Source organism: Hypanus sabinus, chromosome 14, assembly GCF_030144855.1.
Source record: "Hypanus sabinus isolate sHypSab1 chromosome 14, sHypSab1.hap1, whole genome shotgun sequence".
NCBI lineage: Eukaryota > Metazoa > Chordata > Chondrichthyes > Myliobatiformes > Dasyatidae > Hypanus > Hypanus sabinus.
In genome coordinates this window covers 68,363,997-68,391,826 of record NC_082719.1, presented here as the reverse complement: position 1 = coordinate 68,391,826, position 27,830 = coordinate 68,363,997, and the positions used below count along the sequence as shown (strand labels likewise).

The 27,830-nt window shown below is 40.8% G+C and overlaps 1 protein-coding gene across 1 annotated transcript; it reads left to right on the top strand.

The window, feature by feature from the left end:
• Positions 1–283: 283 nt before the first annotated feature.
• Positions 284–20,800, top strand: LOC132404845 (uncharacterized). Its single transcript, XM_059989396.1, has 2 exons — positions 284–438; positions 19,759–20,800. Exon 2 carries the CDS (start codon positions 20,066–20,068, stop codon positions 20,792–20,794), a length of 729 nt encoding a protein of 242 aa, XP_059845379.1. The 5' UTR covers positions 284–438; positions 19,759–20,065; the 3' UTR covers positions 20,795–20,800.
• Positions 20,801–27,830: the final 7,030 nt, after the last annotated feature.

Sequence of the window (27,830 nt, the reverse complement as noted above, 5' to 3'; positions counted from 1 at the left end):
AGTACAGACAAATAAAAATTCCAACAAATGACAATCTAATGCATGCAGCTCTCCTTCATACAGAATATAAGGTGAGAATGGACACATCGGTCCTCAGTTAGACATTGTTCTGGATCTTCCATTTTGTTCAATCTGTAAAAAAATTCACTAATTTTGTTAATAATTGCCAGTTTCTTTAACGATTAAAAGAAAATAATTATTCATATCTAATCCACTAGTTCTATTTCAAAATAATGGTAGGGGAGAAAATCTATTACATTTGGCAACTTAGTTCCATCCTTCAAACACTGCCAAGCCCAATAACAAACTTGTATTTCCATATATAGGAAAATGTGTATTGGAACTTTCTTTCATTATAAGACAGCTCATTCAAGTGAACAAGTATTCTTTTTATTACTTTCTTAGACTTTGGTGACATTACAGCAGGCAATTGAGGAGGTGAGTGGATGATTTGGAGGTATGGCAGACATACTGTATCTTCAGTTCAACTGTGCAGAGACCAGAAAGCAAATTGTTCACTTATATTAAAAGCTGACCAAAAAACAATTCTCCTAGAATCTGTAGCTGAATATTGTGGTTTTAAGTGTGATGTCTGTATTTTGTTATTGAATTTACTACAACTTTATCAATTTCCTCTGATACACCTGAGAGAAAGAGAGGTTTATATTGCACTTTGACTGCCCATGATCATGGCAAATTTTACTTAAAAAATATTTTCAGGAATGTGCTGAATCATTAGCCTTTAAAAACCAGCAGAGGGGCTGAGGTTTCATATAGGTGAATTGGTAACTTACTGGACTTACAGGTAATCGTTATATACTTTTTACTTTATATAATTGTACCTTGAGCTTTGCTTTAGCACCTTTCTAGAAACAGAAAACCTACAGCACAATACACCTCTATCAGGTCATCTCTCATCCTCCACTGCCCCAAGGAGAAAAGGCTGAGTTCACTCAACCTGTTCTCATAAGGCATGCTCCCCAATCCAGACAACATCCTTGTAAATCTCCTCGGTACCCTTCTATAGTTTCCACATCCTTCCTGTAGTGAGGTGACCAGAACTGAGCACAGTACTTCAAGGGGGGTTTGACCAGGGTCCTATATTGCTGTAACATTACCGCTCAGCTCTTAAAATCAATCCCACGGTGGATGAAGGCCATTGCACCATATGCCTTCTTAAACACAGAATTAACCTGCACAGCAACTTTGAGTGTCCTATGGACTCGGACCCCAAGATCCTTCTGATCCTCCACACTGCCAAGAGTCTTACTATTAATACTGTATTCTACCATCATATTTATCCTACTTTCTTGGCTGTGTTGATGGCTCAGAGATTGTACCAAGGTACAAATTAAATTTATCATCAAAGTACAGATATGCCACCAGATACAACCCAGTGATTTGTTTTGTTGTGGGCAAACTCAATAAATCCTCTAATCATAATAGAATCATAGACACCCAACAGGGTGGACAACCAGTGTGCAAAAGAAGCAAACTGTGCAAATCCAAAAGAAAAGAAAGAAATTATAATAATAAATAAATAAGCAATAAATATCGAGAACACGAGTCGAAGATTCTTGGAAAATGAGTCCATAGGTTGTGAAAATAGTTCAGAGACGGGGAAGGTGAAGTTGAGTGAAATGATCCCCTTTGGTTCAAGAGCCTGAAGGTTGAGGGGTAATTAACAACTGTTCCTGAATCTGGTGGTGTGAGTCCTGAGTCTCCTGTTCTCACTGCTGCCATTAGTGAGAGGGTGAAGAGCATGGTTTGGTATGTATGGTAGGGATCCCTGATGACCTATGCTGCTTTCCTGCAAAAGTGCTCCATGTTGATGTGGTCAGTGGTGGGGAGGGCTTCACCTGTGATGGACTTGGCTATATCCACTGCTTTTTGTTGAATTTTCCATTCAAGGGCATTAGAATTTCATTACTAGGCAGTGATGCACCAGTTAATATACTCTGCATTGCACATCTATATAAGTTTGTCAAAGTTTTAGATGCCATTCCTTATCTTCACAAACTTCTAAGGAAGTAGAGGCACTGCTGTGCTTTCTTTGTAATTGCACTTATGTGCTGGGTCAGGGAGAGGTCCTCTGAAATGATAACACCAAGGAAACTTAAAGTTGCTAAAAATTGCAAATACATTCAGACTTCAATGTTATTTTCAATGAACTTGAAAATTATCAAATGTTTAGTAAAAATCTGATTTAGTGAATGTTTCAAGTGCTCCACCAATTTAGAAATTTAATGGTAGAGGTCATTTATTTCTCAACAGTGCCGTCAAAAACGGACATTCACTGGAGTGAAACACAATAATTAATATTGCTGGGTCATTGTACCTTAATTTGGAAAATTGATTGGCTCTCAAATTTCTAGACTGTCAACTTTAATTCTATACATAACATTGTCATTATTCCACAAAATGGGGATTACTCATGCATTTATTTGGCAGAGCTATGATAATTGTTTTCTTATTTTTCTCAGGCACCATGATGTTGAAAATAGAGAAACACAAAATTCCAGGAAGATGTGAAATGCCCAAAACTAATATTTTAATCTATTTATACCACAGTTCCTTGTCTTGGATTTGAATAGCATGCACAGCCTCACCAGGAAATGCTTCCAGGAAAACATTCTCTGAGTATATCAGGAGTCAAGGAAAGAATAGGCCCCTCTGGGTAATCCATGTCGACCCAGGGAATGTGGATGAGATCCTAAATAAATAGCTGTGAGATGTCATGGAATGATTAACTATTGATAAATCCCGAGGGCCAGATGAGAGCTACTCTAGGATGCTATGAGAAGTAAACAAAACAAAAACTAGGACCCTAGCAGAGATTTTAGCATCTTTCTATGCCACAGGCAAGGTAACAGAAGAGTGGAAAATGTCTAATGTTGTCACAATATTGGGAGGGAAATTAATAGAGAAAATTCTAAGGGTAGGATTTATACTCCCCAATTTATTTGGAAAGACATAGTCTGATTTGGGTAAAGTCAACATTGCTTTATGCAAAAGAAATTGTGTCTCACTAATATGATGTACTTTTAAAGGTAACTATGAAGAATATTGAGGGTAAACAGTAGTCATTATCTACAAGTCATTTGGCAGGGTCCTAAAATTAAGGCATACGTGATCCAAGGTGAACCAGCTAATTAGATTGAAAATTGTCTTTGTGACAGGAAGCTGGGGGAGGGGGTGAAAGTGGAAGGTGCTTTTCAGATGGGAAGACTGTGATTAATGGTGTAACACAGGGCCTGGTGCTGGGGCCTTGCTATTTGTGAAATATACTAATGACTTGGATAAGAACATAAGAGGAATAATTAGTAAGTTTTTGGTGATACAGGACTGGTTTTGAGGTTTTGTGGATAGCGAGAAAGGTTGTACATGGAACTTAAACCTAATACTTGTGGAGTGACGTCATATAGGGGTAGAGCATATATAAGAAATGATGATGTATTAATGAATGTTGATGAATAGAATTTCTGCATTTAAGATACATTTATAAAGGCACTTGAATAGGCAAGACATTGAAGGAAAAGACGTGATGCGGACTTTTTTTGCAACTACACTCCTTTAAGATGAGAGTGAAATGCATTCAATGAAAAACAAACCTTTCTTTACCAGCATTCAATTTTGGTCAGTTGGAAGGAGTTTTCATTCTGGACAAGTTAAAGTCTTTGAACCTAAGGGGAAAATGGAATGCTTTATAAATAGTGAGGAACTAGGGGTCTGGGAGCAAAGAGAAGGTACATATTATTTAAATGTAGAACAAAAATACAATCAAAGACTGACATTGTGGATTAACTGCTGCACCAATAATCCAGTAAACCCGGACTAATTATCTGGAGACCAGTCAAATCCCACAGTGGTGTATGGGGAATTTTTAAAAATTGCTAGACACTATCATCAGCAGATTGTCATTAGAAACCTACCAAGGTCACCAATATGGTTCAGGAAATACCTGAGCAGTGTGTAATTCTTGACCAATGGCTGTCTGAAATGACCTATCAAAGCATTCGGTGGTATTAAGACTGCTGCTTTAAAACACAAATAAAATAAAATGGAATGAACTGCTCACCTTTGATCAAGATGTTTGAGATTATTCTGGAGTTATGAAATCATGAATAGCAGATAATAATTAATATTAGATCAGAAGAAACTTCAGAACCAGTCTTCAGAAAATAAAGCCTGTTCACAATTTAACTTCACCAGTATTGATATTAATGTAGGTATTAGTTTATAACTGTCACATGTACCAAGATACAGTGAAAATCCTTGTCTTGCATATTGTTTATACAGATTAAATCATTACCTAGAGCATTGAGTTAAAATAAGATAGAACAATAACAATGCAGAATAAAGTGTAAAATCTACTGAAGAAATGTTGTGCAGGTAAACTATAGAATACAAAAATATAACAAGGCAGATTGTGAGGCAAAGAGTCTACCTTGTTGTACAGGAGGTCTGTCCAAGTGATACTTCAGGCTATAGAAACCAATCATTAGGTTTGGGACATTCTGATTCTGTGCCATTGACACGATGCAGGGAAGACACCAGTAATTTCTTCTCCCGCCTCCTTCTCTCTTTACTCATTCTCCATTTGTGTTAGTCTCTCACCCCTTCTCTTTTCCTCACCTGCCCATCACTTCCCTCTGGTTTCCCTCCTTCTTCCCTTTACTGCACTCCTATTAGATCCCTTCTTTTTCAGTCCTTTATCTCTTCCACCTTTCCCCTCCCCGCTTCTTATTTCACCCTCCCCTCCCCCACCCACCAACCTTTCCGTCACCTAGTCTCACCTATCACCAGCCAGCTAGTACTCCTTCCCCTCCCCCCACCTCTTATTCTGGCCTCTGCCCCCTTCCTTCCCAGTCCTGATAAGGGGCCCAGCTGAAACATTGACTTGTTTATTCCTCTCCGTAGATGTTTGCCTGAAATTCTGAGTTCCTCCAGCATTTTGTATGTGTGTGTTGCAACAGATAATTGTTCATGTTAATTAATAGTTATTGAAAACTTTGGGACAAGTTGAGGGAAGGCACTAAGTAGCCATCTTCTATATTAACACACCATTAAAGGTGTATTCCTGTAACCTAATATCCAGTTTTGGGCAGGTCTGTTCTGTCTATTCAGGATGCCACCCCTCAACACTGAAAATAAAAAGGTATATTTTGGTGGTGTTTCTACTTAGAAGTTCTTGGACCAGCTAGTAGTAATTGAATACTTAGGCAGATTCTGCTGGTTGGGATGGGCTACCATTGTAAGTATGTAATTCTGCAAAGTCATCTGTCCAGATTGAAAATGTTAGTTATGTAGGTGATTATAGCCACTGAAAATGTGGTTAATTGCTTATTATTATCTTTGCATATAAAGCATTGTATGATGAGAGATTTCAAGTTTCTCTCCAGTAGAGATATTATGTTCAGTAAGTACTTATATTTCCCAGTTACGGTTTCTGTGAGGCTCGGTTTGGTTTGTCACAACAAAAGGCACAAAGTTGTAAAGGAAAAAATTACTCTTAACCCTATTGATCTTACAAAGTCCTCCTCACAAATGTCTGGGATTGGAAATGCTGTCCTACAGCCTAATCAATCAGCAGCCTGACCAAGTATAGTTCTCATAGGATCATACACATGGAGTAATCTTCCATACTCCATCATAATCCCTAAGTATGTTGGTACTGTGTTTTGCATCTTGGCCCTGAAATAATGCTGTTTCATTTGGCTGTAGCCATGGGTATTCATATATGGCTGAATGGCAATTAAACTTGAACGTCAAAAATGTGAATCATTTAAAATAATAGGTAAGAACAGTTAAGCACCAAAACCTAGAAAAGAAAGAATGGCATAAAGATTAAAAAAATCAAAAGAAAAATAAAGAAATTATTTCCTTGCACTTACCATTTCAACCACACGTAAATTGAATCAAGCCTCAGCAAATTTGTGCTCCAGTAAGGCTGTGCTGGTCCAGCCATGGAGTGGCAGATCAGATATTTGTCACCTATCTCTGATTTGCACTTTGCAATTTGCATGTCTGGAAGTGAGGGAGACGTTGCTAGTAGTTATAGAATGGCCAGGTGAAGGAAAATGCATTTAAGCACATTATGAGTGAAAGGGAAAACTTTCACTGGTTGCAGTAAATTATAACACAAAGAAGATTGTTGGAGGTAAGTCAGGAGATGCTCAGGACAGTATCCTCAGCCAAGCATCTACTACTGTTTGATTAATGAACTTCCTTTTACCTTAAGGCCAGAAAAGGGGATGTTCACCAATGATTGCACAATTTTCAATTCTATCTACTACTTTTCAGCAAATGAATCAGCAATTCATCAACAGTATTTTTGCGCAGGTTCCCCAGTGTGATACTAATATTAAGAGGATTAAGCCAAGAGGGAAGGTTACATAAACTTGCTTTGTATATCATAAAGTAGAGAAGATTGGGGGTGATTTTACTGAAGATTTAAAAATGATAAGATAGACAGATGTGTTAAACACCACCACAAAAAGCTAGATTTACTAAGATATGAAAAATGTGATAATATGTATAAACAATGTAAACTTTACAAGTTTTCTTTTGGCTGAGTGCTTCATGACTGGAATTCATATTTTAACACATTGTGATAATGCTTTTATCCCAATTAAGTACAACTAGAAAATAGACAATATGTACAACACAGGAACAGGCTGTTCAGCCCAAGATGTCTGTGCAGACCATGATGGCAAATAAAACCCAAACCTATCTGCCATAACAGATAGTTATAAACCATAACATCTGTCCATAACAGATGAGCATAACATAAGAACATTAGAAATAGGGGCAGGAGTAGGCCATCCGGCCCATCGAGCCTGCTCTGCCATTCAATAAGGTCATGGCTGATCTGTTTGTAAACTCAGCTCCATTTACCTGCCTTTTCCCCATAACTCTTCATTCCCTTACTATTAAAAAACCTATCTAACTGTTTCTTAAATATATTTAGTGAGGAAGCCTCAGCTGCTTCTTCGGTCAGAGAATTCCACAGATTCACCACTCTCTGGGAAAAGAGTTTCTCCTCATCTCCGTCCTAAATCTTCTTCCCAAATCCTGAGGCAATGTCCCCTATTTCTAGTCTCATCTACCAATGGAAATAACTTTCTTACTTCTATCTTATCTATCCCTTTCAAAATTTTGTATGTTTCTATAAGGTCCCCCCTCATTCTTCTGAACTCCAGAGAGTATAGTCCCAGGCGATTCAATCTCTCCCCATAGGTTAACCCCTTCATTCCTGGAATCAACCTGGTGAACCTCCTCTGTACTGCTTCCAAAGCCAGTATATCCTTCTTCAAGCATGGAGACCAGAACTGCACACAGTACTCCAGCTGTGGCCTCACCAGTACCCTGTATAGTTGCAGCATGACCTCCCTGCTCTTAAATTCAATCCCTCTAGCAATGAAGGCCAACATTCCATTTGCCTTCTTAATAACCTGTTGTACCTGCAAGCCAACTTTTTGCGATTAATGAACAAACACTCCCAAGTCCCTCTGCACAACAGCATGCTGCAATCTTTCACCATTTAAATAATAATCTGCTCTTCTATTATTCCTTCCAAAGTGGATGATCTTACAGTTACCAACATTGTATTCCATCTGCCAGACCTTGGCCCACTCACTTAACCTATCTATATCCCTCTGCAGACTCTCTGCATCCTCTGTACAATTTGCTTTTCCTCTCAGTTTAGTGTCTTCAGGAAATATTGCTATGCTACACTCAGTCCGCTCTTCCAAATCATCAATGTAAATGGTAAACAACTGCAGGCCCAGCACTGACCCCTGTGGCACCCCACTCACCACTGACTGCCAACCGGAGAAACACCCATTTATACCAACTCCCTGCCTTCTATCGGTTAACCAGTCCACCATCCATGCCAATACACTTCCTCCAACTCCATGCATCCATATCTTATTTATAAGTCTCGTGTGGCACCTTATGGAATCCCTTCTGGAAATCCAAGTATACGACACCTGTTCCCCTCTATCCACTGCACTCATTATGTCCTCAAAGAACTCCAGTAATTTTGTCAAACAGGACCTGCCTTTTCTGAATCCATGCTGTGTCTGTTTAATGGAACCACTCCTTTCTAAATGTTCTGCTATTTCTGCATAATGTATCCATTATCTTCATGTTCCTGTGGCTGTCTAAAGTACAACACAGAACAGACAGACAGACATACTTTATTGATCCCGAGGGAAACTGGGTTTCGTTGCAGTTGCACCAACCAAGAATAGTGAAGCAATATGAAACTATAAATAATTAAATATTGTATGGCACAGGAGCATACAACTTCTGCTACTAATTCCAATGCTACATTTTGACTAATAGCAAAAAATCAAATTGTGCTTTCATTTCAAAAATACAGTTACTGATGTGCAACACATCAGTGATTAGTCGGAAGTGCACAACATGTGTGAAAACATTTGTCATCAGTTGTACTTACCTGTTATACTTTCACTTCCAAAGGCATCAAATATTAAGCATGATCCTATTTAATGCTAGTGACTGAAGGTGAATTTTCCCATTTATTGAGGCAATTGTTATAATGAAGGACTTTGAGTTAAAACTTAGATAAATGGTAAAAGTGAAAAGGTGTTTGATTCTAATCCTCAAGTGAAGTCTGTATAAACTTCCTGTTCCTTTAAAAATTCATAAAGAAAGCGTTGGCTTGTCATTTTTTTAACATCATTGATTTAACTAAAACCAGGATGAGGGAGTTAAATCATTACATATTAAAAAACGACAAGCCTAACTACTCTGCATTAGTTTCCTGTATCTTTTAGAATTGATTTGAATGTTCTCTTTCTAGCTTTTAAAGCTCTCAATGATCTGGGACCAGAATACATCACAGAACCGTTTTTGTTTTATAATCCCGTGTAAGCTGTCAGGCCTACTTCTGCCAGTCTTTTAAGTTTAACCAATCTCCTTCAGAAAATAATTGCCAGGTCAGCTTTTCGATCTATGCTCCTAAACTGTAAAGTTCAGGACCTAAAACTATAAGGGATGCAGATTCAGTTGACACTTTAAATGGCAACTCAAAACCTATTTACTTAACCTTGCCTTTTAATTGACAGCTTTTTTTCTTTTATTTTCTTGTTTGCTCTTTATACCATTTTAATCACATTGAACTACATTGTCTATATGAAAGGTGCTCTGTAAACGTTATTATTATTTAAGTCTGTTAACAAGAATGAACAATTTAAAACATTGTAAATGTACTGTAACAGGACATGGAAATATAAAATAACTTTAAAATAGTTGTAAAAATGAATTAAAATTATCAGTATTCAATTTAGTTTGTGACAAAATTAGTAGAACTTAATAGAGCTGAGATTCACTTGAATGGATAAACATTATACTCAGATCATGGTTACCCTTTCAAATTAAAACATTCTATGTAGACATAATGATGATAATGACAGGCTTCAGAGGTCAAATGGTTAACACAATAATCAGCAGCTCATTATTTATGAGCCTCGACAGCTTCAGGCTCATCTACAACAATAACAGAACCCTTTCCTGGCTTTGTTCTTCCTTGGAAGATGTTGCACTCGAGGCAGTAAGCCTTCCAGCACAACAGATGCTCTTCAGGAGATAACATTCTGTAACAGTCAGACAACTTCAATAGGTAGAGATAAAAGGGAAAAACACAAGCAGTGGAAATCTGCAGTCAGAACTGAAAATACACATCAGGTTATTCTGAAACAGAAAGATATCATTTAGGTGTGCCTTCTCTGGACAATAGTGAGTGTCTGAGGCAAGCTCAATGAACAATTGTATGGTGCCCAATAATTATAAAGTACAAGAATTATAGTTACTCTATCAACTAAATAAGACCAAGAATAAGTCTGCAAATTATGCTAGAATGTGGTAATGTAATGTTATCATAACAGAGCTAACAGGTTGGACACACAGTATAACCAAGCAAATATCGAGCTTTCGTGTGACACACCTGGCATGTCATGTATAACTAAGATATCAGAGAGAATAGTTTAGAAACTGGATAAATTAGCACTGAGACTCCATTTCCCTGTGAGGTTGTGCCAGTGACTACTTCTCTGTTAATCATTCTCATTTGGAAATCAGCCAGCCATTTCCACACCTAACTCACTTTAACGGATCTGGTGTGTTCTTTGCTTCAGTCAGTTCCACAGCTAATGGCATTACAAGTTGTGCGCTCAGTGCTTGCTCCCATATGTTTCTTCAATTAGAGTTCCTCAGTTAAGTTCTTAGATCCAATCTGAGAATCTTGCTGAACAGCTACGGAATCAAAACACCATGACAGGCTGAAATTGAAGATTTACACCAATGGAAGAACAAGGGTGCAATAGCATGACAAGAAAATTTGCTAAGTAAAAATAAACGGAGAGTGAAAAGTTATTTTTCCAATTTTACAGCTGAATTCCATGGCGGTTGATGCTAGGACAACCTTTAGTTAATATAAATTAAACACTTGGACTTAGTTATCAAAGTGCAGCTTTCAAACTTGTAGCTCAAACAGACACAGTGAACAGTGACAAGGTTAGTGTCAACTCTGAGGGGATGTAGTCAGGCTAATAGAATGGATAGATTGGGAGAAGAGAATGCAGTAATGCAGAAAAATGTGACGTGTTATATTTTGCTTTGGGAGAACTAAAAGAGACAAAAAATTTTTAAAGGATATTAGTTTGGGGATGGGGGTTGTCTAAGGCTACATATGTATCATTTGTTGAAAATAGTGGAATAGGTTAAGAAAGTGGTTAAAAAATTTGGGATCTCAAGCTTTATAGAACACAAAAACAAGAGAGTCACAATGAATATTTAAGATCAGTGTTTCAGTCACAACTGGAGAATTATGCCTGTTCTGGGAATTTTACTTCAGGAAAGGGGGAGAGACAGAGGAACTTTACTCAGATGATTCTAGGGATGTGGGACTTCAGTTATGGAGATAGATTGAGGAACCAAGACTTCGATGCCTTGGGCACAGCTCCTATCAGCCTTATACTTAAAGATGGTATTTGCTGTACCCGATTGCTCCTTCACCACAGCAGCCTTTTTATATAATACATGCTGTGATGCCAGTCTTTTCAATCGTCCAATAACTAGGTTCACTTGTAGCTTGTGATTCCACTGAGTCAGACAAACAGATGTCTGGAAGTGCAAATCTACAGAGGTTCTCATGTCCCCTCATCCCCATAAAACAGTAAGACAGAGGAGCAGAATTAGGCCATTTGGCCCATCGTCTGACCCGCCATTCCATCATGGCTGATTTATTGTCCCTTTCAACCCCATTCTCCTGCCTTCTCCCCGAAACCTTCGACACCCTGATTAATCAGGAACTTATCAACCTCCACTTTAAATATACCCAATGACTTGACCTATACAGTCGTCTGTAACAATGAATTCTACAGATTCATCACCCGCCTGCTAAAGAAATTTTTCCTCATCTCTGTTCCAAATGGATGTTCCTCTATTTTGAGGCTGTGCCTTCTGGTCCTAGACTCCTGCCCTATAGGAAACAATCTCTCAACATCTCTACATAGGCCTTTAAATATTCAATAGGTTTCGATTAGATAACATCCCTGCCCATTCTTCTAAACTTCAAGTGAGTATGGCCACAAAGCCATCAAACCCTCTTCATTTGTTAACCGTTTCATTCCTGGGATCATTCTTGTGAACCTTCTTTGGAATCTCTCCAATGCCAGCACATCTTTTCTTAGATAAGGGGCCTAAAACTGTTCACACTACTCTTAAGTGCAGTCTGGCCAATGTCTTATAAAGTCCCACCATTACATCCTTGCTTTTATATTCCAGACCTCCCAAAATGAATGCCAACATTGCATTTGCCTTCCTTACTACTGACTCAGTCTGCAAGTTAACCCTCAGGGAATGCTGCACCAGGACTCCTAAGTTGTTTTGCATCTCTGACTTTTGGACTATCTTCACCATTTGTTTTGCTCTGCCATTTCTTTCTTCTGTGCTTTAATACACTAAACGAGAAGTATTATTTCTAAGATATCATCTCCCCTGCTGGCACATTCCAGGCACCAATCACTCTGCATCAAAAAGATGCCTTGTAATTCTCCTTTAAACTTAATTTAAAGGTAATTGCACCACATATGAAATGCTGGAGGAACTCAGCAGACCAGGCAACTTCTATGGAAAAGAGTAAGCAGGCCAAAACCCTTCATCAGGACACCTGATAATTCAAGTGCAATAGCGAGAAGCAACTTCAGCTAATAGCTATTACACTCCATTCCAATTAACATCCCAATAAACACCTCTTGTAGCCTCTCCAACCTCTCCACAATCTTCCTGTAGTGAGGAGTCTGCAACTACACATATTCCTCCAAATTTTTCTGTGGTTGCCTTATGCCTCCTGAATTTTATACTCAGGCCTCCACTGAAAGCCAGTGTCAAAGCTGTGTTCATTGTCATGTGACAAATATATTATGCACAAATGCAACTAACAACTGAATCAAAGCAGCATTACTGGCACTTAGCATTATTTCAGTAGCATTTACTAGAATAACATACTGTAAGTTAAATGTAAATTATATACAATTTTAATAAGAAATAACATAATTAGAACAGAAATTGCAGTATATGACAAAAAAATGGTCAAAGTGTTCATAGCAATGTAAATGATTACTGTTTGGCCAGTTTGTTCAAGAATCCCATAATTGAAGGGAAGTAACTTCAATGGGACTTAAGGCTTCTGTACATCCTACCCAAAGACAGTTGCAAAAAGTTGTCATAGCCCAGACGGCGGGGGGAGGGGTCTTTGATGATGGATGATGCCTCTTAAGGTAGTGCCTCCTGTAGTTAGCATGGGGAGGGATGTGCTTACTACTTCTTACATTCCTGCACGTTCAAATTGCAGTGCCAGATCATGATACAATTGACCAAGATACTTCCAGCATTACATCCGTAGAAGGTTGTCAGAGTGTTTAGTAAAAAGCTGAACTTCCTTAACTGCATAAGCTGCTTTACCACCTTATCCACTTGAAACCATATTCACGGAGGTACGCACATGCACTCCAAGATCCTTCTGTATGTTAAATCAGTATGTTACCATTTACTGATACTTCTCTCCCACTTTCGACCTTCTAAAATGCAATACATCACACTTCTCTGGATTAAACTCCATCCACCATTTCTCCAGCCAAATTTCCAAATTAACTCATGCTTTGCAAATCTTCCTCTGTGGTCATCAAATCAGAAGAAAATGAGAGCAGATACTTGGGGAGAGAATACAATTTTTAATAACGGGATCTAGATCACAACACTACAAATGGAGAGGCTCAAGTACAAAAGGATGCACAGCTTTTCAGAGCCAGACCAACAAAGGTAGAGGGCCACAGGACTGAAGCTATTTACAGAAATGCGATGGATCATGCCATCTGAAGAACTTTTGCAGGACTTTTGACAAAATCCCGTATTGTAGGCTGACCCAGAGGTGGGGTAACATGGACCCTTCAAGCTGCTTCATGAGTTGGAAGCCCATGGAAAATAAGGGCAGCTGTTTTAAAAGTTTGGAAATGTTATATGTTCATCTTTTCCAAATGTGTTCAACAACATGCTTCACAGATATATTCAGAGATATGGAATCTGCTGAGGAGATTTAACAGCATAGATGAAAAGCCTATTGAGAGACTATAACAAAGCAGTGCCATTTTCATTGACTCTGGTGAGAAGTTAGAACTGGTGTAGTCCAAGCCCGCATTTATTCTCAGCACTTGGACGAACTGGACTTGGGAATCAGTTTGCTGATGCCTTAAGGTTAAGAGCTGTATCAGAAAGTGTGATTCAAGTTCAAGTTCAAGTTCTGTTTATTGTCATTCAACTGTACATGTGTACATCACCAAATGAAACAACATTCCTCTGGACCAAGGTGAACAACACAGTTTATGTAACAGTAAGTAATAGTACCAACAATAAATGAACAAATAATAAGGTGCATATGCAGTATGATACAAAAGAAAAAGAAATAGTATCATGCTACTGATGCTTCATATGTGATGAAACCAAATGACAAGATCCATACGTGGTGGCAGGGAGTTCAGTAGTCTTACAGAAGAAGCTGTTTCCCATCCTAACAGTTCTTGTCCTAATGCCACAGTTTCTTCAGCCTGATGGTAGGGTTTCAAAGAGATTGTTGGATGGATGGGAGGGATCATTAACAATGTTAAGGGCCCTGTGTACCCAACGCTCCAAATAAGTATCTATAATGGGTGGACGAGAGACCCCTATAATCCTCTCAGCAGTCCTCACAATCCATTGTAGGGACCTGTGGTCAGATCTCTTGCAATTCCTGCACCAGACGCTGATACAGCTGGACAGGACACTCTTGATGGTGCTCTTGTAAAAATTGTTAAAATGGGGCAGGGGAGAGCCTCACTCACCTCAGTCTCCTCAGAAAGTACAGACACTGCTGTGTTTCCTTAACCAAGGAAGTGGTGTTGAGGGACCAGGTGAGATCGTCTATTATGTGCACTCCCAGAAACTTGATGCTTCTAATTCTCTCCATGGAGGAGCTATTTATGTGCAGTGAGGAGTAGTCTGCCTGAACCCACAATCATCTCTTTGGTTTTGTCCATGTTGAGACTTAAGTTGTGTTGGCTCACCTCCTCTTCGTATGCTGTCTCGTTGTTGTCGTTGATGAGGCCAGCCACTGTTGTGTCATCAGTAAATTTGCTGATTTGGTTTGAACTGGATCTTGCGATGCAGTCATGTATCAACAGCATGGACAACAGCAGGCTGAGTATGCAGACCTGGGGAACATTGGTGTTGAGTGTTTCTGCCAATACAGACTTTCAGTCAAGAAATCTAGGATCCAGTTACAGACAGAGTGGCCTTTCTGTTAAGAAATCTAGGATCCAGTTACAGGGAGAAGTGTTGAGACCCAATAAGGACAGTTTACTCACTGGCTTCTGAGGGACGATCATATTAAACACCGAGCTGAACTCAAACAGCATCCTTGCTCTTTGCACCAGAAGAGGTACCATTTTGCAGGGCAGCACAGGACAGGATGAGTGGAGTGCAGAGGCCATGGCATTATCGCTGCACAGATTTGAGCGATTAACGAACTGAAAAGGGTTCATTGTAGCAGGAAGATGGGATTTAATGCAATTTATAACCAGCTGCTTAAAGCACTTCATTACTGTTGAGGTCAGTGCCACTGGACGGTAGTAGTTGAATCAGAGTCAGAATCAGAATCAGGTTTATTATCACCGGCATGGGATGTGAAATTTGTTCACTTAGCAGCAGTTCAATGCAGTACATAATCTAGCAGAGAGAGAGAGAGAGAGAGAGAGAGAAAATAATAGACAAAATAAAACATAATAATAAATAAACAAGTAAATCAATTATGTATATTGAATAGATTATTAAAAATATTCAGAAACAGAAATACTGTATATTTAAAAAATGAGGTAATGTCCAAAGTTTCAAAGTCCATTTAGGAATTAGATGGCAGAGGGGAAGAAGCTGTTCCTGAATCACTGAGTGTGTGCCTTCAGGCTTCTGTATCTCCTACCTGATGGTAACAGTGAGAAAAGGGCATGCCCTGGGTGCTGAAGGTCTTGAATAATGGACACTACCTTTCTGAGACACCGCTTTCTAAAGATGTCCTGGGTACTTTGTAGGCTAGTTCCCAAGATGGAGCTGACTAGATTTACAACCTTCTGCAGCTACTTTTGGTCCTGTGCAGTAGCCCCTCCATATCAGACAGTGAAGCAGCCTGTCAGGATGCTTTCTACGGTACAATTATAGAAGTTTTTGAATGTATTTGTTGACATGCCAAATTGCTTCAGACTCCTAATAAAGTATAGTTGCTGTCTTGCCTTCTTTATGATTACATCAATGTGTTGGGACCAGGTTAGATCCTCAGAGATCATGACAACCAGGAACTTGAAGCTGTTCACTCTCTCCACTTCTGATCCTTCTATGAGGATTGGGATGTGTTCCTTCGTCTTACCCTTCCTGAAGTCCACAATCAGCTCTTTCATCTTACTGACGTTGATTGCCAGGTTGTTGCTGCAGCACCATTCCACTAGTTGGCATATCTCACACCCACTCGTCACCACCTGAGATTCTACCAACAATGGTTGTATGGTCAGCAAATTTATAGATGGTATTTGAGCTATGCTTAGCCACACAGTCATGTGTATACAGAGAGTAGAGCAGTGGGCTAAGCACACACCCCTGAAGTGCACCAGTGTTGATCATCAGCAAAGAGGATATGTTATCATCAATCCACACAGACTGTGGTCTTCCGGTTAGGAAGTTAAGGATCCAATTACAGAGTGAGGTACAGAGGCCCAGGTTCTACAACTTTTCAATCAGGATTGTGGGAATGATGGTATTAAATGCTGAGCTATAGTCGATGAACAGCATCCTGCTGTAGGTGTTTGTGTTGTCTAGGTGGTCTGAAGCCATGTGGAGAGCCATTGAGGTTGCGTCTGCTGTTGACCTATTGTGATGATTTGCAAATTGCAATGGGTCGAGGTCCTTGCTGAAGCAGGAGTTCAGTCTAGTCATGGCCAATCTCTCAAAGCTATAGACCAAGGCAGGTTACTGTTGCCCTCTCGGGCGCTGGGATCAAAGAAGCCTGAGGGGACAGTGAACTGTTCCAGAGAGATGTTGAAAACCTCTATTAGAACTCCATTTAACTGGGTAGCACAGTCCCCCAGAACCTGACCAGGTATGTTACCAGGCCCCGGAGCTTTATGTGGGTTGACCCTGGCTAGGGTGTGATGAAGACTTCAGGATGACATTTATTGGGTAAAGGAATAGGAAGATAGACATTTAGTGTGGATATGCAATGTAATACATGTTTGGGAAAAAGCAGCCTCCAAGGGGAATATATCATCAATGAAGAAGGTAAATCAATTGAGAAGGCAAATAGTTCAAATACCCAGTTCATTGAAAGTAATTACGCAGGTAGAAGGCATTACATTCACAGGCAGTATTACTAGAAAGCAGCAAAGTACACAGAATAAATAGTTAAAATGATGATGTATACAAAAAAAGTAAAAATGCAATTAAGTACCATAAACAGACTTCTTCATAGAAAAGGAATCGCAACTACAAAACTTATTCAGTGCTCATTAAGACCAGCTTACACCTCGTACTGGTGCACCTGGTAAACAATATTCCTGGCCCGAAGAAGGAAGCTGAGGTCCTCAAATCATCAGACAACCACGATGGTAGCTCAAGCCTCTCGGGCCTTCCCCACAGTGCCAGATTCTGTCATTCCAGCCTGCCCTTTGTGACAGACTCTTGGATACACACTCGCCATCTGGAGAAAAGCAGGCTTTTACATGATGTAGTCCATCACATGATGAAAGTCCTGCTTCATTGGGAATTATTAGCCAGGAGACTATTAGCACCAAAGCTCCTGTTTAATTTGAAAATTAATAGCTTTTGTTCACTCACTCATTGACCATGAGGCATTTTAAAGAGAACACAGTGTTGAAACCATACAGTGCTAGCTTATTGACTTCATAAAGTTAAATGCAAATAGTCAGAGATTAAAATAAATTAATGCCCAGGAACAGCTGAACACATGTTACGTGTCTCAAACAGCTGTCTGCTGTCATATGAAGCTTTTAAAGCTAGCAAAGCTCGCCAAAATTAGCCCAGGGGACCAAAGAAATAATGAGAATACAAAGGAGACACTGCCAGTACTTGCAATAGATTGAAGCAAATTAGTGCTACAAGTGAAAATGATTAATTGAAAGCCTGACCGGTTATTGCATCTATTTCTTTCACTGATTGCTTATTATTTTAACTTACTGCTGCAGTCTCTGGCTGGTTATGGGAAAACAAGGCAAAATGAAGGGAGACGTAAGACATCCTTATTCTGAATTCCCACATTGGCCCAAGGGAAGACTAATTTTATGTTGACTAAATTATGTTAAAATCTAAAGAAGAGATTCCAGCAGAGAGCCTCACCTGCTGCGAACTCGCAAGAGTAAAGGCTGATTTATACTAATGTGTCACATCTAAGCTGTAGGTACCACGTACCCTATGCCATACCTATGCCGTGGTGACTCATGCGTTGTGGTGATGCAGACCGTAACAACTGTTATTGGTCCGCTCAGTAGCTTTCCATTTTCTCCTTCGCATTTCCGGTTGCTTCTTCCCCGCCATGTCTGTACACCGATGCAAAATACAGTAGATGAACCAGATCGTCAAATCTACCTGCCGACATGCGAAAATGATTTCCTCGTCCATGTCTCTCACGAAGAAACTCAATACAGCGGCATAGAAACCCCACTGCCAACTAGCGTTCTGGCGCACACCAACGCATGCTCGCTACGGCGTAGAGCCTACACAGAAGTATAAATCAGGCCTACGGTGTAATCTATGGCGTAGCCCATACACAGAGGTATAAATCAGGCCTACGGTGTAATCTATGGCGTAGCCCATACACAGAGGTATAAATCAGGCCTACGGTGTAATCTATGGCGTAGCCCATACACAGAGGTATAAATCAGGCCTACGGTGTAATCTATGGCGTAGCCCATACACAGAGGTATAAATCAGGCCTATGGTGTAATCTATGGCGTAGCCCATACCCAGAAGTATAAATCAGCCTTAAGATGGAAAGGTGTCTTCCACTAATTTTCATCCATTAATAACATCTAGGAGAGGGGTTGTCTCAATTTTCAGTGAACACTTACATCAGGCCATATCTATTTTTTTCATAAAATTACCTGTATGTTTCATTTTTTAGTTTTCAATATAAAACTGTTCATAACACCTACTGGAAGTTATTCAGTGAAGTGTAATAAGAGTCATTGAATCATAGAGCATGCTGACAGGCCCTTCAGCCCAACTCAACCATGCTGATCAAGCTGGCCCATTTGCCTCTAAGCCTTTACTATCTATGAATCTTTCCAAAACCTTTTAAACATAATTGTATCCACCTTTGCCATTTCCTCTGGCAGCTCGCTATAAATGTTCAGTTCATTCTGCATTAAAAATCGGACTCTCAGCTCCCTTTTAAATCTTTCCCCTCTACCCCTGTCCTGTATCTATGCTCCTCGTAATGTTACAAACCTCTATAATGTCACTTCCCATATGCTTTGCTTCAGAGAACACAATGCCAGTGTATCCAATTCTCCTGATAACTCAAACCTTCAGCCCCAGGAACATCCTTGTGAATCTTTTATGCACCTTCTTCAGCTTAGTTACATCCTGACTGGCGCAGAACGTTCCAACTGTTGCATGGTAGCAGAGTGGTTAGCATAATGCTTTACAGCACCAGAAATTGCAATCTGGGTTCAATTCCTGCTGCTGTCTGTAAACAGTTGTATGTGTGGGTTTCCTCCTGTTTCAGAGATGTGCACGTTAGGGTTAATAAGTTCTGGCCATTTTAATGTTGGTGCTGGAAGACTTGTGGGCTGCTCCAAGCACATCCTAGGACTGTGCTGGTCATTGACACCAATTATGCACTTCACCATACGTTTAGATGTGTTCATGTGCATGCGGCAAATAAAGCTGATCTTTATGTCCCAATTCTTGTACTCAGTCCCCCACTTGAAGAAAACCGGCAAGTCCTATGTCATCTTCGGCTCCCCCGAGCACCCTGGTTTTCACTGAGCATACCCTGCCTTGCTTTGACTTCCCAAATTGCATCATTTTGCATATGTCTGAGTGAAATTTCATGTAATGTTCTTGTACCCACTTCCCTAGTTGATTGAGATCCTGCCATAACCTCAGGTAACCTTCTTCACTGTCCAACTTCAGGGAGGCTGCAACCGATGGCGACTCTACCAACGTAGAGGAGTACACAGCAACAGTGACCAGCTACATCAGCAAGTGCATTGATGATGTTACTCTGTCCAAGACCATCACTATACGCGCTAACCAGAAGCCATGGATGACCACAGAGGTGCGTGCGCTGCTGAGATCCCGCGACTCCGCCTTCAGAGCAGGCAACAAGGCAGCTCAAACAGTAGCGAGGGCCAAACTGTCCTGAGCCATCAGGGGGGCAAAGTGTGCACGTGCCCAGCTAATCCACAGCCACTTCCAGGACAGCGGCGACACGCGGCGCATGTGGAAGGGCATCCAGGACATCACCAATTACAGGACAACATCACCTGACTGTGCAGGTGATGCCTCCCTCCCAGATGCGCTGAATAACTTCTATGCCCGGTTTGAGGCGGAAAATGACATGGCGGCCAGGAAGTCCACCCCTCCTACGAATGACCAGGTGCTGTGTCTCACCGTGGCCGATGTGAGGAGAACCCTGTACAGGGTCAACCCACAGAATGCTGCTGGACCAGACGATATTCCTGGTAGAGTGCTCAGAGGATGTGCAGACCAGCTAGCAGATGTTCTCACTGACATCTTCAACATCTCCCTGAGCAACGCCACCGTTCCAACATGCTTCAAGGCCGCCATCATCGTCCCCATGCCGAAGAAGTCTTCAGTGTCCTGCCTCAATGACTACCGTCCCATTGCACTTACATCCTGTGGTAAACTATGTATATCTGTCTGGACACGCCCTTCTGCTGACTGCTCCTGTGGCTCCTCCCACAGACCCCTGTATAAAGGCAATTCGGGCACTGCTGTTCCCTCAGTCTCCGACATGTCGTGCTCCCTTTTCGCTGTTAATAAAAGCTTATCGTTCACTTCCAGTCTCCTAGAGTTATTGATGGTGCATCACATCCATCATCATGAGGTGTTTCGAGAGGCTCATCATGAGGCATATCAAGACCCTGCTGCCCCCCTCACTGGACCCCCTGCAGTTTGTGTACCGTCCCAACCACTCAACAGATGACGCCTTTGCCACCACCCTCCACCTGGCCCTAACCCACCTGGACAAAAAAGACACATACGTTCAGATGCCATTCATAGACTTCAGTTCAGCGTTCAACACAATCATCCCTCAGAAACTGATTGGAAAGCTGAGCCTACTGGGCCTGAACACCTCCCTCTGCAACTGGATCCCAGACTTCAGTCAGTCCGGATCGGGAGTAGCATCTCCAACACCATCACACTGCGCACAGGGGCTCCCCAGGCCTGTGTGCTCAGTCCACTGCTGTTCACTCTGCTGACCCACGACTGTGTTACAACACACAGCTTAAACCACATCATCAAGTTCGCCGATGACACGACCATGGTGGGTCTCATCAGCAAGAACGATGAGTCAGCTTACGGAGAGGAGGTGCAGCGGCTAACGGACTGGGGCAGAGCCAACAACCTGTCTCTTAATGTGAACAAAACAAAAGAGATGGTTATTGACTTCAGGAGGGCACGGAGCGACTACTCCCCACTGAACATCGATGGCTCCTTGGTAGAGATCGTTAAGAGCACCAAATTTCTTGGTGTTCTGCTGGCGGAGAAACTCACCTGGTCCCTCAATGTCAGCTCCATAGCAAAGAAAGCCCAGCAGCGTCTCTACTTTCTGCGAAGGCTGAGGAAAGTCCATCTCTCACGCCCCATCCTCATCACATTCTACAGGGGTTGTATTGAGAGCATCCCGAGCAGCTGCCTAGTTCAGAAATGGCACCGTCTCGGATCGCAAGACCCTGCAACGGATAGTGAGGTCAGCTGAGATCATCAGGGTCTCTCTTCCCGCCATCACGGACATTTACACTACATGCTGTATCCGCAAAGGAAACAACATTATGAAGAACTCCACACACCCCTCATACAAACTCTTCTAAAAGGCTCCGAAGCATTCGGGCTCTCACGACTAGACGTTGTAACAGTTTCTTCCCCCAAGCTATCAGACTCCCCAAAATCCAGAGCCTGGACTGACACCTTGCCCTATTGTCCTGTTTATTATTTATTGTAATGCCAGTACTGCTTTTGTGCACTTTATGCAGTCCTGTGTAGGTTTGTAGTCTAGTGTAGCTTTCTCTGTGTTGTTTTTTTACGTAGTTCAGTCTAGTTTTTGTACTGTGTCGTGTAACACCATGGTCCTGAAAAACATTGTCTTGTTTTTACTGTGTAAAAACATCATCATACCAGCAGTTATGGTCAAAATGACAATAAAAGTGACTTGACTTGACTTGACTTGACTTGACTTGATCTCAGCACCAACTTTGGAGTCACCTACAAATTTATTAATAATGTCAGCTGCATTCTCATCCATATTGTTAGTATATATGGCAAACAACAGGAAACCCAGCACCAATCCTTATGTCATACTATTGATGACAAACCTCCTATCTGAAAAACAACCCTCCATTACCACCCTCAAATTTTTTACCAAGTCAGTTTTGTATTCGCATACAAGATGTTAGAGGAGCTCAATGGGTCAGTCAGTATGCCTGGAGAGAAGTAGCCATTTTATGTCAAAACCCTTCCTTTTGTATGCAATTTGCTAGCTCACCCTGGATTCCATGTTATCTCCCCTTCTGGACCAGCCTACCATATGGAACCAAGTCTATTTAGCCCATGTCTACAGCTCTGCTGTCACTAATTCTTTTGATTACCTCTTCAAAAAACTCAACAGAATTTGTGAGACGTGATTTCCCATCACAAAGCTATGCTATCTTATCAGTCTTTGACTTTCCAAACACTGATAGATTCTGTTTCTCAGAATCCCCTCCAGTAACTTTCCCATCACTGATGTTGAGCTCACCTGGTTTTAGTTCCCTGGTTAGCCATCCTCCAGTCTCTGGTACCTCACCAGCAGCTAAGGAAGATACAAATATCTCTGTTGGAGTCCCACCAATTTCTTCCCTTGCTTGCTACAATTTCCTAGTATACACTTGGTCAAGCCTCAGGGATTCATACACCTATTCACCTTCATGCACCTCAAAACCATCAATACCTCCTCTTTCATCATGTCAATATGTTGTAGAACATCACTGTTCTGTTCTCAAATTCTCTTAGCTTCCATGAACTTCACCATGGCAAATACAGACAATAAGCACTCATAACACCTCATTCATCTCACATGGCTCCATGCACAAACCTCCACACGGATCGTGAAGGGAACCATTCTTTCCCTTGTAGCCCCTTTGTGCATTATAAACTATAAAACCTCTTAAAATTTTTATCTGCCGTATCTTTATCAAATAAATATGTTGGGCTGTATTCTCCCATATAATAAACCAATAACCTCTTGCAATAGTGACAAAGTTTCATACCTGGTGGGACTATTGTACAATCTAATTGTTGAATACCAGGGGCTATGATTAAACAAAAAACTCTACATGTTTTCTATTGAAGTGGATGCTATTTTGTTTTATCTTAAGAGTATACCCAATCTTATAATCAAGCTTACACCATTCCTTCAGATCTTGGTCTTTAAAGCTGACTCTTTTCTTGACATATTTATATTATTGCTGATGACATTACTTTTCTCTTGCTTAACATTTGCAAGACAGTTACTTCTTTAACAGAACCCCGTAGCCACAGAATTCCTGCATCTCTGAACTTTAGTCATAATATTGAGCATGGACAGTTGATTGAGCCTGCCAATGGCTGTTACAGATTTGAAGAAGGAAAAGATGTTTAAGCATGAAAGGAAAGGAGTCATCTGGTACCCACTTGGATTTGGCCTAGAAAACAAAACTTCAGACCAGTCATCTTGGCCTAGTACTGTGGACACCTGCTCTCACTGCCTTAATTTCTCGACTTATTCCAAGTACTACAACACAACATGCAGGGACAATGGAAATGACTAAACTTAGGTAAACTTAGATAAAAATTGCCTGATTATCCAGATTCTAATCCCTTCGATGAACTAAGCAGGCTTGGGCTAAGACGATTCTTTTAAATGGATCCTTTCATTTCCTGAAGCTACTGTAGATATGAAATCATCATGTGAATTGCATACTAGTTCTTAACAGCACCATTTTTAATTGCACCTGTCCCATGCAGATTAGATGTCTGTCTGTTGATCTTACAAATTCCAGTGGGATCAACACTTGAAGTCATTAATGGCTGTGTTTATTGCCTGGCATTTGGTCTTTGGTCTCCCTTGTTCCAACAGTGTTTTCATCCAATTAACAATTTATGGTTGGTACACTTCTAGTCAGCAGCTGTACCTGCCAACTAGAAAAAAACTTTATTTGTAAACTATGTAAAATGAAAAATTGCAAAATCAGAGATTTTTTAGATGCTTACCATAGTGGATCAATGCAACTTACCACAGGGTTATAGACTATATTTTCAAAACATCACACCTATTGCTGAGTTCTCAGTATTTGTTCCGTCACAAAATGGAGACACAAATGGTCAAAGAAATAGAATTATCATGGCCTAATCACAGCATCCTAAAAAATGCCAACAAAACAATATGGTTCCAGGCTATGGATACAAAAAGAACTCTACATTGGACACAGGCCATTACCAGTGGAGAGTTCCAGCAAGGGCATATTCCAGTGGATCTGTACCCCAGTGGAAAATTACCTCCAGTAATGAAGCAAAGTTGACTCTTAAATGGCCCAACAAGCCACTTGTAGATGTATCATTATTGCCACATTGAACCAGAGAAATGAAGGCAGGTTGATCACTTGCTATCAACCTAGGCATCATATTCGGACACAACGAAGTGTTAAGCAGCCCACTGACCCTAACAAAATCTCCCACAAACACTTGGAGACTGGTGTTAAAATTCTGAAAGTTATCCCACATACTTGTCAAGCAATTCTTTTATTCATCCAATGGATATGGGCTTTGCAGCCTGAACCAGAATGTATTGCCTATCTCGAATTGCTCTTGAGAAGGGAGTGGTGAGCTGCTAAAGTCTTTGAGGTGTGGATATACCCACAATGCTTTTAGGGAGGGAGTTCCCGAATTCTGACCCAGTGAAGGAAGAGCAATATTTTTCCAAGTCAGGTTAGTTTGTCACCTGGAGGGCAACTTTCAGGTGGGGCCATTCCCATGCCTTTGCCGCCCTTGTTATTCTAGCTGGAAGAGATTTTGAGTTTGGAATGTGCTGTCTCAGGATTCTTGGTGAATTGCTGCAGTATATCCTGAGGAATGGTATACATTGTTGCTATTATGTATCAGTGGTAGAGTGAGTGAATGGTGGATGAAATGCTTAATAAGAGGGGTGCCTTGTCTTGTACGTAGTTGAGCTTCTGAACTATTGGTGAACCTGTACTCATCCACGCATCACCCAAGATAGTTATCCTCACAGAATCATACCTTATGATAATGTGCCAGATTCCTTCAACACATTTCCTGGTTATGCCCACCGGCAGGATCGATCAGCCAATGGCATTAGTACAATGTTATATAGGTGGAAGGAAGTAGCACTGATATCCTCAACGTTGACTCCTGACCCATTGTATTGTCATAGTAAAAGAAGCCATTTCTGATGGCCATCCTCCAACTCTCTCAATTCTGATAGATCAGTGGTCCTCCAAGTTGAACAACATTTGGAAGAATACTAAAGGTTACATGAGCACTGAGGTACTCTGAGTGCAGGTCCTCAATGCATGAAAATACAAATAGCAGAGCCCTGCAAACATGATGTCCTCTTAAAGTTCCAACCATGACAGTAGCTGGTCTTCAATCAGTTTAATTCCCTCCAGATGATATAAAGGAGCAGCTGGGAACAATGGATGGAGATGATAGATTCAGCTTGTTCCAGGCTATAACACTGAACACATCCCTCCCAGATTCTGTGCCTACAACCAAACAGCTCCATACAATATGGGTACATGACTAGTACATATTGTTGAGAAAAATGATGAATTAATTACAGCAAACTATCATTCAATTAGTTTACTCTTAATCATCATAGAATGATGTAAAGTGTTCCCAAGACGGCTCTCTATTGGAATCTACTCACCAATAACATTTTTACCAATATCCAGATTTGGTTTAGCAGATTGTGGATTCCAAACTTGAGTACCTGCTCTGGAAGGACTACAGTGGTCCAGGAAGGTGGATTATCAATGCCTTCCCAAGGGCAGTTAAGAATGGGCAGTAAATGTTACCCTTGTTAATGGAGCAAAGATTCCAGAAAATGAATAACTAATGCAAAACTCTCAAATATCTGCACCAGTGTGGATCTATACCTCAGTGGGCCACCCCATCACAGGTCAGCTGACCAGAGAACCATCCCTCTAGGAAGATACACTCCAGAACGTAAGAAATAGGAGCAGGAGTAGAACACCTGGCCCGTCGAGCCTGCTCGGCCATTCAGTAAGATCATGGCTGATCTGGCCATGGACTCATCTCCATCAACCTGCCTTTTCCCCATAACCCTTAACTACTCTACTATGCAAAGATCTATCCAACCTTGTCTTAAATATATTTACTGAGGTAGAATCCACTGCTTCATTGGGCAGAGAATTCCACAGATTCATCACTCTCTGGGAAAAGCAGTTCCTCCTCATATCTGTCCTAAATCTACTCCTTTGAATCTTGAGGCTATGCCCCAAGGTTCCAGTCTCACCTACCAGTGAAAGCAACTTTCCTGCCTTGATCTTATTTATCCAACGTCTGTATCCGATAGCCTAGGGTCACTCAGTCGACTGAGAGAGGAATGGAAAAAAGCAAATTAAATAGGGAAAGAAAAGCACAGACAATAAATAATCTTATGAAAATATTCTCTCTGTAGAGTAATTAACAAAATCCTGCAAGAACAAGCACACAACAGTCCTCATCATGTGCCAGTCCAGCGTTAGATGAATGCAATCCAACTTGTCTTCCACTGAGTGAATACTGGTGAGCAGCACCAACAGGAGAGGCCAGGTCCCAACCCAGCATAGATGCCCACCACGTCACACCACCTCCAGTGTCCCCTTCCCTGGGGGGCTGCAGCAGGCATCCCTGTGGCACGAGGGCCTGTTCTGGCATTATAAATATTGATCAATGTAGGTGTAGGGAAGAGCTGTTGATTGCTGATAACTGGAGAAGGTGCATTAACAAATCTATACTGAGAGAACAGAAATATATTAAACTTCATGCATGTTGTAAGCAATTCAGCTATTAAAAGCTATAAGCCAGTGAAGCTAAAATAAGTCTCCATTTTACACAAACCAGTGTATCTACCTTCACAAACAATGGGGTCCTAGATCCCAAAGCAAGCCAGGCCTGAGCTCTAACCTTGCTCGCCTCATAATAGTACTTACTTTAATGTGGGAGTTTCTGCATGCTCTTTTTGTCCTGTTTTGTCCTAAGTCTTGTGGTCTATTTGTCTTAATAAATAAATAAATTAATGTACGTTTACCAGATTGTAATTGTGCACACAAACATAGAAAATATCCAGTTAAAGATTGGAGTGTATTTGGCTATCAGTGAATTCACCAGTGATTCCAAAATTCATGTCAGAATTACAGCAAGGATCTATTGAGACATGCAATCATGTATGCGTCCCAAAATAATTTAAATGTACTGTACAATAAATGATGCTTTAATTAAGTGTGAGGATTTCTTCCAGATTATAGCTTTTATTCTTTTAGTATTGTTGTATTATGTCACAATCCATCCATTTTGCTTGCTGTTTATATTTTCAAGTTCGTGTCCATCACACAAAAGGAATCGATTTTAAAACAGCCCAGGTTGTACGAGTGGAAGCAACTGCTCGGAGGTGAGGAAAAGGGCAGTAGATTTTATACATTAATACTTCAGTGGTGGCAACTTGTACAGATTTAAAGGTATAACAGTGAAACTTTTGCCCAGAAATTGGTCTTTGCTCTCACTGTGTGCAAAATACACAGCAAAACTTGCCAAAAAAATGTCGTCAAATTGTGGAGCAATAAATTAAAAGTGGTCTCATTGCATTTGCACATATAATCACACACTAACATAGCAGCTGTGTATTTCCCACTGAGAGAGCACGCAAAGCTTCAGCTGATGCAATTCTGCCACACAGGCAGATTGAAGTGAAGCTGCAGAGG